The sequence below is a fragment of the Dunckerocampus dactyliophorus genome, chromosome 13, assembly GCF_027744805.1.
Source record: "Dunckerocampus dactyliophorus isolate RoL2022-P2 chromosome 13, RoL_Ddac_1.1, whole genome shotgun sequence".
NCBI classification, from domain to species: domain Eukaryota; kingdom Metazoa; phylum Chordata; class Actinopteri; order Syngnathiformes; family Syngnathidae; genus Dunckerocampus; species Dunckerocampus dactyliophorus.
Window position 1 is genome coordinate 13,804,217 of NC_072831.1, and position 13,371 is coordinate 13,817,587.

Consider the following 13,371-nt stretch of genomic DNA (forward strand, 5'->3'; position numbering starts at 1 on the left):
TGTGTTCCCATGAGCCGTACGTCAACGTCGCCGCCATATTGGATGTGTCAAGGCTTTGTAGAAAGGCGCCTTATGAAAGTAACTACATTTACTTGTATTACTTTACAGCGCAGCCTTAACACATCCAATATGACGGCGACGTTGACGTATAGTAGCAACGGACAAACCCACTCGTTACGGCGTCTATGTCTCTGTACATTCCTGTTAACATCACACGCGGAAGTTTCGCAGCTTGATAACAAACCTTCAAAATAAAGTTGTGTAATAACCAACTAAATATTCAATTACTTCCGCTGGGAATAGGCTCTGTTGCAATAATATAAAACGAAAGATTAAAATATAAAAGAGGGAGAAAAATCGGCACCAGTCTAAATATGGACATGGACCGCCCATGTCAACTGCAGCCTCCAAGAAACTTGAACAGGCTAGCGATGCGTTATTTACTTTACAACAAATTAATGCTCATGTGAGACACCCCCGTGGAAAAACAGTGCAGCAAAACGATGAAGGACACAAACAAGAATGTATTCATTCAACACAGATAGACATTAGACGTTATTGGCAGATGGACAGTTGTCCCTTGCTATATCACGGTTTGAACATCGCTTCCTCCCTTAATAGGTGATTTTGTTTTGTGGTTGACTCCAGCTTATTAGTCCAAAAAAATTGCATATTTAAGCAAAATGTACATATTTTTTGCCCAAGTTATTTATAGTTAGACATTTCCAAGCATAAAAATGGCAAAATGAGCTAAAATACAAATACAGGACAGCAAAAGCCATTAAGACCACCATCTTGTTAATGTAAGATTCGACATTGGTCGCTAGGTGTCAGTATTTGTTTGGGGAGACCATCAGTGAAGCACCAGACTTGAACAACAGGCTTTTATTGCAGGTTTAAATCATCTCAGAAAAGGCACAATAATAGTAACATATTAATAATAATAATAATAATAACAATCATAATAATAACACGGGTTATGTTGCGGCCATAGTCCACAAGCTAAAACTCAACTCGGAACCTTCAACGTCACTTCCTGACCGCAGTTGATTTTGCTCCCCTTCAAGATAAACTGTCTTAAATGGCTTATTTTCTCTTGATTATTAGGGATGTCAAATGATTACAAATTTTAATCAGATTAATAATAATCTAATAATAATCATGATTAATCACCATGAGCAACCATGTCTAAAATGTGCCGTTTTAACTCTATTCAATTAACATAAAGATAAACGACAGGATAGGATGATCTGTATTTGTATGCATTAACAGCTCCAAATGAACTGAATATGTCAATCAAGCTAAAGGACACCACACAAGTCTAAAAGTATTGTAGCGTCGCTGGGAGCACTTCCTATTTCCCAGCGTGCTTTGCGGTAGTGTTTTGGTGCAAATGCTCTTAAAGTTACATGTTCGAGTTACATAGTTGTTAGTTATTGTTCTGCACAAATAGCGGTAGTGTCTTGTCTGTTTTTGTCTATCTGCTGCGTTGCTGTGTAATGTTTTTAGTTGTGCACCATGACTGAGACTGTTGTGTTAAGTGATGACCTTCCGCGATTTCCAGTAGGTTTGTTAAGATCAACTAGAACTCTGTTCTTACTCTGCCCAAAGAAATAAAGCAATATCGCTTCCTCAATGATTGCCGCATTATTTATCTTAGACACTAGTTCCACACTTAACCGTATTATTTTGCGCTATGAGGAGTTGCGTTCAAAGACATCACGTAATTTAAGGTAAACTTACGTGTTGTCAGTGTATTTTCCACCATACTTAAATGTAGCAATTTGAACATCTGGGTTACAAAGTGAGTGGTAAGAATATCCACGCATGCGGTATATATTGGCATGCGGTATAGAGCAGGGGTCGGGAACCTTTTTGGCAAAGAGAGTCATGAAAGTCACATATTTTAAAATGTATTTCCGTGAGAGCCATATCATATTTTTTAACACCGAATACAACCAAATGTGTGTATATTGAAGAAAGACCAACAATTTTAGAAGATAATAAGTCTCTGAATTTATTCTTTTTAATAATGTTGTTATATTGAAGCTAACCAATAATAAATTAATTACTTTTTACCATTAATGCGACTTCTGGTGCTGCATGGTTTTGCGCCCTACTCCGTATCTTTGTTTCTTTTCCTTTTTCGTCAAAACGGTTGTCTCTGCACAATTAGCTAGCTGACTATTTGATTAAAGGAGGAAAACATGGGAAGGACAGCTGGCATTGCGCTAGAAAATCAAATGGATGGATTAAAATGCATTACAATGCATATTTTTAATGTATTTTTAACACTGTGATTTCTGTTTCACTTTAAAATGTCAGGAAAATAAATGAAAATAAACACATTTTATGATGAGAAATGTCTGAGAGCCAGATGCAGTCATCAAAAGAGCCACATATGGCTCCCGAGCCATGGGTTCCCTACCCCTGGTATAGAGGATTAAAAATGGTTACAGTTTCTCAATCCAACTCCCAACTTCAAACACCACACCTGTTGTTTCAGGCTGTACACAATTTGGTTTATTACTACAATATATACACAACACAGAAAGTGCTTGTTCAGTGTTAAACTGTAAATGCGGACAGTGCCAGCGATGCAACCCTGACACACAAGCGCAATACATCCAGATAATGTTACAGTACAATAATAATGATACAATTACAAAGAGGTTGTTTTCGATTATAATGAACAATACATTTCATACAGTATCTGAAAAAAGTATATAGAATTTGAGTGAGTGGTCTTACTGTAGATGACCATTCGCTTTCAATCATTTAGCCACTTGTCATATCAAACTTGTTAGACAGGGGTAGTAATGAGGGATGAGTGTTGCTTTTCATAGAGACAGTTTTCTCCTGAAATAACGGACAAATTCTATGTCTAGTAGATTAGTAGATCTAGTAGAAAGGCGGCACAGTACTCTCCTGATGTAAAAATCCGCACAAGTCGGGTGGACGGATCGATTCCAATATCTATAGTATTAATACCAAGGGTAGCATCAGTATGGATGTCCAGTGTGAGGAAATGGCTATTTTTCAGTTCTCTTCTATGTTTACTCTCACAAAAATATGTGTTTTTGTGGTGTGCATATTATTTACATTGTTGATATTGTTATATTGTTTACAAAGGGAATAAGCCCGTGGACACAGGAAGGGCTTTGAGGGCAAAAGGCCAAAGGATTTGAATGTGAGTCAAGTTTTGCACTATTGATTTTATTCTGCTGAAACAATTGTATGTACTGTATCTGTCCTGTTATTGTTATTTTATTCTGATGATAATCAACAAGTTAACGGCAAAATCACAAAATCATTCAATGATCTTCAGTATCGACATTGGCACTACTGTCCATGTATTTACTTACAATATTTGCAGTATCGCCCACCCCTTCTGTTTTGTCCAGTTGCTGTATCTCCCAACCATCGTATCCTTATCACCTTCCAAACCCCACATTCTTAGTTTCTTTGAATTCTCTTTCTCATCAACAGCCTTTTCAAAGCTGGACAGATATTGTCATGTCTGCATGCACCACTGTTGAGTTGGTGTTGGTGTTAATACTAACAGTTGATATTTGTCTTCTTTTTTTTCATTTATTTATATAATTTCAACTAGTTTTGCCGTGCGTGCCATAATATATGTTCTAGAGCATAGCGAATGATATTGCATGCTTGAGTGATTTTGTTTTGTTAGTGTTATGACAGCACTTCCTACTTAAAGCAACTATCGTAAATTCCGGGTTATAAGCCGCACCCACTAAATTTAGAGAAAAAAACAGATTTGTACATATATAAGCCGCACGTGTCCACATCATAAAATGGCATATTGTGGTGCGCGCGAGTCCGTGAAGACCAAGCAGCTCTTTGTTTGACAGAAGCCAATCATGAGCTATGAAAAAACTCATGACGAGCTTGTTAACCCCTTGGAAATTGCAGGAGGTCATTACTCAATATAATGGTCCGGCTCACGGTGTCATCTTACATGAACACTCAACTCATCACACAGCAACGTAACACTCAAAAGGTATACCTAAAATATACAAACATGTACCAATAACATTTAAAAACATTTTAAAGTTTTCCCATAATGCATTTTGTTTGAGAAAAAGCATTTCATTGGAAGACAAGCAGCATAGAAAATGGATGAATGGCACTGCAATGCTGTCTCTGTCCACCAGAGGGAGCCAGAGGAGCCCAGGGGGAGGCTGGCATCGTCGCAGCGTCCCAATGAATGCATTGGTCAGACGCAATGCATTAAACTTTAAAAGACTTGTTTTTTTTTTCCCCATTTTAAACTCGTATTTGGTACATGTTTGTATATTTATCGGGTATACCGTTTGAGTGTTAAGTTGCTGTGTGATGAGTGTAGTGTTATTTATAAGATGACACCGCAACTGTGTCGTCAGACTGTTATAACAATATCGTTATACTGTTATATATATACTGACCTCCTGCGTTTTCCAGTGGGTTGACAAGCTCGTTGTGAGTGCACTGATAGCTCGTGATTGGCTTCTGCCAAAGAAAGAGCTTCCGTTTCCTCACTGACTCGTGAGCAGCACAGTATTTAAACACTTAGCAGTAGTTCTGAAGAACAGGAGATTAGATTTTAGCCATAAATTTGCCGTACCGCTGTATAATACGCAGGGTTCAAAGTTTGAGAAAAAAGTAGCGACTTATACACCGGAATTTACGGTTTGTCTCACGCTCTTCACACATACTTCTGACTTCTCAAACCAACTTTGTTCTGTACGTGACCTTTAAATGTTAACTGTTTCACTGTGCAGTTAGTTTTTAACTGTGAGTCCTTATCATTCAGTTGCTGAGTCTTTCAAGCTACTGCTGTTGATGACTTGCTCGTTTAAAATTGCAACAACTAAGTGGCAATGTACAGTATTTGCTTGTGTGAGTCTAACATTAAAAAAGAAATCAGTCACTTTGTTCGTGCAAGTCCCTTCTCTACTCCATCAGCCTCCATCTCCACCTGCTGCAAATGTTGCTTGCAGTCTTCTCTGCCTGCACGTGAGCGTGCACGTGGCTGCTGGTCTGGGCTTTAGGCCAGTGAGCGTTGTCTGGGTTTGATCCTTGGATATAGCTGGAGAGTGACACAGAGAGACTACATGTTTATGGAAGACACTGCATTGGAATAAATGCACCATTTCAAAAGCAGGTGTACAATTAGGCAATCACTTTGAGCTATCCTAAAAATATATACTAAACTAGAAAAGCCCTCAGAGAGCGCAGACCTCTGCCAAGCGCCATAGTTCCCTCCATGTTACGTTTTACACCATAAATATTAGTCCTACATTTATTTCATCTACATATTGAGATTCCTTGACCATGAAAACATACCATTAGCAATTGGATTCATAATAATATCAATATTAGTTCAGTAGTTATTGACAAAAATCTTCTGGATCTAGCTCCATGGCTTTTGAACATACACTCCAGATTCCACAGTGTCTTGGCTACATACTGTACATATGATGGTGTTTGTTGCATGTTCATAGCTTCATTTGTTGTCCATTGTTGAAAATTCCAAAGGTTTTCATATTCTGGATCACAGTATCCGAAATTATTCCATTATCTGGATCAGTCGTTGATATTTATTCAGCACCAGAAGATGGACAGATGGAATCAGAGTCATGGTATAAAAAAAAAAAAAAAAAATCTCGTGTGTCTCACAGTAACTATGGTACGTTCAAGGATCATCAAAGTGTGAAATCTCAACGCTTGACGAAAAAACATGAGCGAAGCATAAAAACATAAATGTAAAAATTGTGGGCTTTTTTAACCTTGGTATGTGTATGCTGTACATGTGTGAAAAAGTGTTTGCCCCCTTTCAGATTTTTTGCATGTTTGTCGCACTTAAGTGTTGCAGATCATCAAACAAATTTAAATATTAGTCAAGGACAACACAACTGAACACAAAATGCAGTTTTTAAATGAAACTTTTCATTATTAAGGGAGAAAAAAATCCAAACCTACATGGGCCCTGTGTGATTGGCCCTTTAAAACATAACTGAGATTAATTGAGATCTGTCATTCTGGAAAAGGTTATAAAGCCATTTCTACACCTTTTTTCTACTCCAGTGAACCACAGTGAGCGGCATTATCCACAAATGGTGAAAACATGGAACAGTGTCACCATAAGAAAGACACTGGGCAAAAACGGCCTGCTTGGCAAAGTTCCAAGACAAAAACCACTGCTCACTGCTCATCTCAATTTTGCCAAAAACATCTTGAGGATGCCCAAGACCTTTGGGAAAATACTTTGTGGTCTGACGAGACAAAAGTCTAACCGTTTGGAAGGTGTGCATCCCATTACATCTGGCATAAAAGTAACGCCTCAATTCAGAACAAGAACATCATACCAACAGTAAAATATGGTGGTGATAGTGTGATGGTCCGGGGATGTTTTTGATGCTTCAGGCCATGGAAAACTCGCTATGATAAACAGAACCATTAATTCTACCGTCTACCAAAACATCCTGAAGGAGAATGTCCGGCCATCTGTTGGTGACCTCAGGCTGAAACGAACTTGGGTTCTGCAGCAGGACAATGATCCAAAACACACCAGCCAGTCCACCTAAAATGAAGAATTTGGAGTGGCCTCGTCAAAGTCCTGACCTGATTCCTATTGAGATGCTATGGCATGACCTTAAAAAGGAGGTTCACGCTTGAAAACCTTCCATTGTGGCTGAATTACAACAATTCTGCCAGGATGAGTGGGCCAAAATTCCTCCACAGCGCTGTAAGAGACTCATTGCAAGTTATCGCAAACGCTTGATTGCAGTTGTTGCTGCTAAGGGGGGCCCAACCAGTTATTAGGTTTAGGGGCAATCACTTTTTCACACAGGACCATGTAGGTTTGGATTATTTTCTCCCTTAATAATATATATTTTTTTAAAACTGCACTTTGTGTTCAGTTGTGTTGTCATTGATTAAAATATTTCAATTTGTCTGATGATCTGAAACATTGCAGTGTTATAAACAAGCAAAAAAAAAAAAGAAATTAGGAAGGGGGCAAAGACCTTTTCACACCACTGTATATAAAAATGCACTTGTAAAAAAAAAAAGGCTAGTGTCATCTGGCTATAGAATAACCTTCATGAAGGAATGTTAATCCCAAACCAAGATAATCAACATGTAAGAGAATATTCGAGTGAGCGGTGTACACTGTCGTACCCCCAGCAGGTTCCTGGGAACATATCCCTCACAGTCATTGAGTCGGGCCCACCACCACTCCGTCTCTGTGTCGTCACGCCGTCGCAGTACAGTGAGTGCATCCCCCTCGCTGAAGGTCAGCTCGTCAGACTGCTGGGCTTTGTAGTCCCACAGAGCATAGACCGAGCCTTTATTCATCACACCCAACTTTTCCTGGACGCCTGGCACAACACTCAAGTGTCAGGGTAGTTTTGTGAGATGCAAATGCTGCTTCCGCAATTAACATGAGTTTTGTCCTCCAACACAGGACCTTCTGATGACATGCTTGTCACTGCGCAATACGTGCCCGGAACGCAATCGGTTCAACTGGGTTCTACGCATGTGCAGAACGCATCCACATCCAGTCGGCCTATTTTTCGGCAGTCACATGTTAGGCATGTGTAATCTACGCCATCTGTCGATCTATTTTACGGCAGCAACAAATATACGTCCCCCCTCCACTCCCAAAAACGTTATTAAGATAGATAGACATAATCAGTCTTTTTTTTCTTATATCATATCCATGGTGCAAGCGGACAATTTAGAAGCCCTCTTTTCTTTGTTGCATAAATTATTTTACGTTTTTTTTCGCCACACAAAAACATTTGCTAGGAAGATATGTTTTGAGGGATGGTATTTCCCCGTTTACAAAAAAAAAAAATGAAAAGGCTGAATCCTCTAGATGAATCCATCATTGCACTCTACCAATGGTTGTTTACAGTGAAATAGAACTGCATTTTATGTGTTTTATTCTATTTATTCATGTATGTTACACGTAACCGGATATGACGTTGACGTCTGCGCTACGTGCATTGCGTAACTCTTTACGTAGCTCAGTCTTGGTGAATGTCATAAGACGATAGAAACATCCCAATGCTAACAAAGTATTTTAGCAAGAGTCACTTATACAGTAAAATAACCTCCCAACATATTACATATATGACGTATGGTTATTGACCATTTATGTTTATACATTTAAAAAAATCATAACTACCACAGCACGTAACGTGGCAAAAGCGCTGTCGTAAAAATTAGCTAAAGGAAAAGGTAACGCAGTCCTGACGCATGCGCGGGGCCGATTGTGTTCTGGGTAGGTATTGCGCAGTGACGATGCTATATAACATTTTCAGTCCCTTACCGTAGAGAAACTGAGAACACTGTGTGTAGCCCTCCTCCATTTCTTCACATTTGTCCGCTGCTGTTTCAACATCACTGATTGTTTGAGCAAAAATGGCCGCCCCTGACTCTACCAGGATCTTACACAGGTGGACAGTGTTACATGAGGCTGCACAGTGCAGAGGTGTCCTGGGAAACAAGAAAACATGACAGGATTATTGTTCAAATATGACGTTAAACAGTGTGTTATTTTGCTCCCAGGCTCCCCAACAGTTGCTACATGTCATTCCCATATTACAAATACAGTGGAAACTGTTTACGTCGATGAGCCTCGGACTGGCTGACTGACATCGACATAAGTCGTTGTCGCTCATTGCTTGCACGTTTACTTGTGACTTATGCCAGAGGCATAAGCAGAATTTGCGATAATAAAGGATTTCTGAACCTACTGCAGTTTGCTGACATCGTTTTCCTCCATTTGTGCATATTCACATTTAGATTCTTCTATTTTCATGTGATATTGTATTCTCTTTTGTAACAGAGCTGCTGTGGTAATTTTTCGTGTCTTGTCCAGTGATGGGAGTAACAAAAATAACGGTGTTGGTAATGCCGTTACTTTGAGCAGTAGCGGTTAATCTAAATAATTACTATGAATGTTACAGCACCGTTAATGTTACCGACAATTAAATGTGCCGCATTATCATTACATAACCGTCTGGATGTAGCTTTAGTCGTCATTGTTAAGCTACATACAGTAGCTAGTCAAGATTTGTGGTTGCTCAGAAAAATTGAGAGACAGAATTGCAAGTGATGCATGCAACATACAGTGTCTACTAGGGGTCTCACTATGATCCAACCTCATCGATCTGTGTCCAGCGAAGGTTCCATTCAGGACGAGATATATTGATCCAACATTGTTTTAAAGATAATCAATCGACTGAATCGAAACTAGGAAATGAAGCATTGGATTTAAGGACAGCAGGCTTTATGGATTTGTGTGTTTTTTTCAGCACTTTTAACGAGAAAGACATTCAAATCGAGTAATAGTTTGAGTTGGCTTAAGTTTATTATTCATGCCTGTTGAATGGGGCGCACGGATGACGTCATGGCGACCAAGGGTGGTTACCAAGGGTTACAGTGTAGTCGGTTGGTGCCGACACTTTCTCCCCAAAGAGCACAGGTTAGTGGGTTTTTGTCCTGTCTAGACACCCTACTCCTTGGACACTACATGCAATTCAGTCTGTCTGTGATGTCATCGCCACGCTTTATACTGGATTTATACTTATATACTTTATACTTATATAGTGTTGGACCACATCGAGTCACATCAAAAGTTAAGTCCAACTTTAAGCCTTTCAAACTCATGGATTGGAGCTTCAGGACAACATAAAAGGTATGTAGGATATAAATTTACTTTAACATCTATCTGCAGATGAAATTTCGTTAAAATCTGATGGTGCAAAATTTGTTTTGCCCGGGAATTACTGTGTACATGCAATTTGTAGTGTGGCGTGTGTAGTGAGGCCTACGTGAAATTACACTTGATTCTTCCTTGGACTTTTGATGATAAAAAAAAGATTTTTAAAACAAATGTCACAGATGTTCATAAATGTTGTAGTAAATGTTATATATTTTGTAGTACGGTTGTACTTGCCAAGTTCCGTGGGTCGATCAGAGCTTTTGTCTTGGCTCAATGTTCAAGCAATAGGAACCAAAGTTATTATTTCCCCCTATGAAATTAGTTCTAACGTCTTTAATACTTGGAGTAGAGACATGAATGAGTTATCAAATTAAAGTTCAAGTCATGTTTTATGAGACATAATTAATCACAGACTTTACTGTTAATTCATTCATTGTTAATTCAACCTGAAGTGTTGGTTGCACTTTATTGAAAACGTCAATTACCAGAGCAACAAGAACACAACCCAGCAGTTTTGAAAGATGAAACAAAAATGACCAGAAACTATCCGAAAGTTCACATAACATAGCTCTTAATATCGTGTATTGGCCGCATCATTGACAGCTTAAAGTCTTTTGTAGAAGTGACCATGAGTGAAAGAAAAGTTTTTGTATTATGATTCATATTCTCTTTGTAATGGCCCAAAAAATCTGCTCAGGTACGTAAACTGACGAGCACACCTGCACCAGCATTGTAAACTGAATACACTAAAACCGATCAATTTAGTGTCTTTGAATGAAGTTAAATGCATTGGTAATTAAATTACGGAACCCTTACTCAGGATGGTCATTACACTCTGTTCTGTCTTCCTTTGATATTGCTAGCTAAATGAAAAGGGACAAATAAATGCAATTATCTATTACTGGCTTCGTAGTGAGTGTGTACATTACCCCAAACATGCCGTCCTGTTTGCAACTGCCAAAATTCACCATTACTATTAACAAATGAACAACCGACTGAAGCCACTCACCATCCGTCACTGTCTGCTGCATTGACGTTCACTCCAAAGTCCAGCAGGAATTTGACTATGTGGTGATGGCCAGCACAGACGGCATTGTGAAGAGGGGTAATGCCTTCATCATTTGGCATACTGGGATTTTCCACCTTAAAAGTCATTCAAAAAGTATGAGATATCGATTACATGAATAAACACGACTACAGTGTTCCCTCTATTATTGCGAGGGATCGGTTCCCAAAATAGCCGACAATAAGTGGAATCTGCGAAGTAGCCAATTTTATTGTTTGCAATGAATATATATGTTTTAAGGCTGTAAAACCCCTCACCATACACTTTATACACTTCTCTCAGACATTTTCTCGCATTTCTCTATTGTTTAAACACTCTCAAAGTTCAAATTTTATTAGAATTTTAATGATCAACCTCTTGGACACAAGAAATCATTAAGTGACTCACTCCTCTGATGTGCCTCGTCCCGGCGCCGTTCGGCTGTAGCGTTTTTGTATCCTTGTTAAAACATATTGCTCCTGTTGTAGTATTTTACTGCTCCTTGTAGTTCTCCATGAACCGAAGATTCATTTACAGTATTCCATAATGGCGCCTTAGCGATCGTACAACTATGATCGCTAGCAAACGGGAATGGTGGACAGAGGAGATTAATTGACAATGGTCTACAGAACGCAGTACACAATGGGTGGGGTCTCCCTTAGCAAATCAGGACTGTTGTGGCTACACATACTGAGACCAACAGGACCAGTCCGGACGCGTCTTCAACTCTCACATTAATATACAACACCCTCTACTGGTAGCAGTAGTAAATACTGTATAATAACAGACACTTAAAACAGAGCACCGATAGATTGCTCCAATACACCGCAAGGACGCAGAACACAATGCCAGGCAAGTGCGATTACAACTAATGTATGTTTTCAGATTCATTGATTATCTCTTGGTAAATGTCTTGTCCTTCACTTCCATTTGTAAGTGAATGAATGTCTTCAATAGTTGTGTTTACACATGAAACTATTAAAAACATCAACATTCAAGAAAGATAGCATTTTCGACCCATGTTGAAAACTCACGTACTGTTACAAACACACACAATTACCACAAGAGCCAAATCGTATTGTGGCCTCAACTGTGAGCAGGAACAGCCGTCTCCAAATGTATTGTTTTTCCTGTGGGATGCAACAAGTGTGTACTTTACCTCATATATAATTCTCTGTACCAGATCAAACTCCCCCTCTAACGATGCATCGAGCAGCAGAGCGAGAGGGTTAAACTTGACTCTCAGCCCGTGGCCTGTACGCTCTGATGACGGCTTCTTCAAGTTGGTTCGTTTCACCTGATGCACAGAGAGCAAGACAAACGTAAAGGTAATGTACAAAATGTGCACCTCGTGGTAGTGTGGCGGGAATGAGGAAGTTTTGTTCTTTGGCGATACAATTTACAGTGTTGGAATTGCACTGCTGATGTCTGATGTGTTCAGGTCAGAATAAAGTCATAAAAGATTGCCAGACTCTGTGTGGTTCTGTGTGGACGCTGCACTCTGCCTCCGTTTGCCGTCAGAACAAAGAGGTGTGGCTGGCCGTGATGCTCATGCATTAATTAAGCAAAAAAAATCTACGCAATTAAATAAATAAATTAGTTCCCACCGTTAACGCGTTATTTTTGACAGCCTTAACCAATGCAGTTGTACCTTACAGAGTAAAACTGAAGTTGTGTGAGGAAAAAAAAAGTAATAATATTAATATTATTGTTAACGCACAATGGGAATAGGCATTGTTTTGGCACCGCAACCCCATCATCAGTGATCAGTTAATGTGACTGGAAAGATGTTTCTGAAACAGAAGTCACCTATTTTCTTGCCCATCTTTGTTTTTAATAGGGCTGTCAAATATAACATGTTAACGGCACTAACTAAATTATCTAATTAATAGCGTTAAAATTTTAAACGTAAGTAACGCATGCGCATCATGGCAAACCACACTTCTCTGTTATGATGGCAGACGGAGGTAAGTGTTGCATCCCCACAGAGTTTGACGCTCTTTTATACATTAACTCATCAACATAACACATCAACAGCAGAGCAATTCCAACACCATATCCTGTATGCATGTCCAACTCACACACACGTCTCTCATTCTCCACCACACTCGCAAGGGTGTATTCATGTAGAACATTACAACAACATATTTATTATGTGTGTATGTGTGGTCTGAATAAACAGACAAAGAAAAACAATAAGTGGATATTCTTATCCCTAACACTCAAAGTAACGCACTCTTGATGTAAAACATGAAAATCACTGGTTGGTTCAAATAACGCACACAAACAATGAAAACGTCCATAATTGTTTCCTTTCTGCGTCCGGGCAGGGCATAACTAGCGCTCTTGTCTCAGTGCTGGCCAGTCACTGTTCACATGATGATGCATTCAAGAACACTGCGTAACCCTTAATGTGGAAGTACAATATTCTGTAAGTATACTCAAGTATACATAGTGCCTTTGAAGACAACCCCTCACTGCTCATAATAACACAGTTAAAGTGTGATTTTAATGTCCTGCTACTATTGTTAGGCTATTGTTTTCAGATGTGTGTGGTATCCTTGAGCTGGAGTTAAATTTTCAATTCATT

The 13,371-nt window shown here is 39.1% G+C and overlaps 1 protein-coding gene across 3 annotated transcripts in view; it reads right to left on the minus strand.

The window, feature by feature from the left end:
- Positions 1–2,139: 2,139 nt before the first annotated feature.
- Positions 2,140–13,371, minus strand: part of LOC129192494 (apoptosis-stimulating of p53 protein 1-like) — a 59,300-nt gene continuing 48,068 nt past the window's right edge. The window contains exons 20-24 of one of the 3 annotated variants that reach the window (XM_054796591.1): positions 11,941–12,078; positions 10,746–10,879; positions 8,339–8,505; positions 7,183–7,382; positions 2,140–5,089 (exon numbers count right to left, since the gene is read on the minus strand). In XM_054796591.1, coding sequence (XP_054652566.1) covers positions 5,048–5,089; positions 7,183–7,382; positions 8,339–8,505; positions 10,746–10,879; positions 11,941–12,078 — 681 coding nt within the window. In that variant the 3' untranslated portion in view covers positions 2,140–5,047. The remainder of the gene's footprint in view (positions 5,090–7,182; positions 7,383–8,338; positions 8,506–10,745; positions 10,880–11,940; positions 12,079–13,371) is intronic. The other 2 variants (XM_054796592.1, XM_054796593.1) reach the window with 2 other exon arrangements.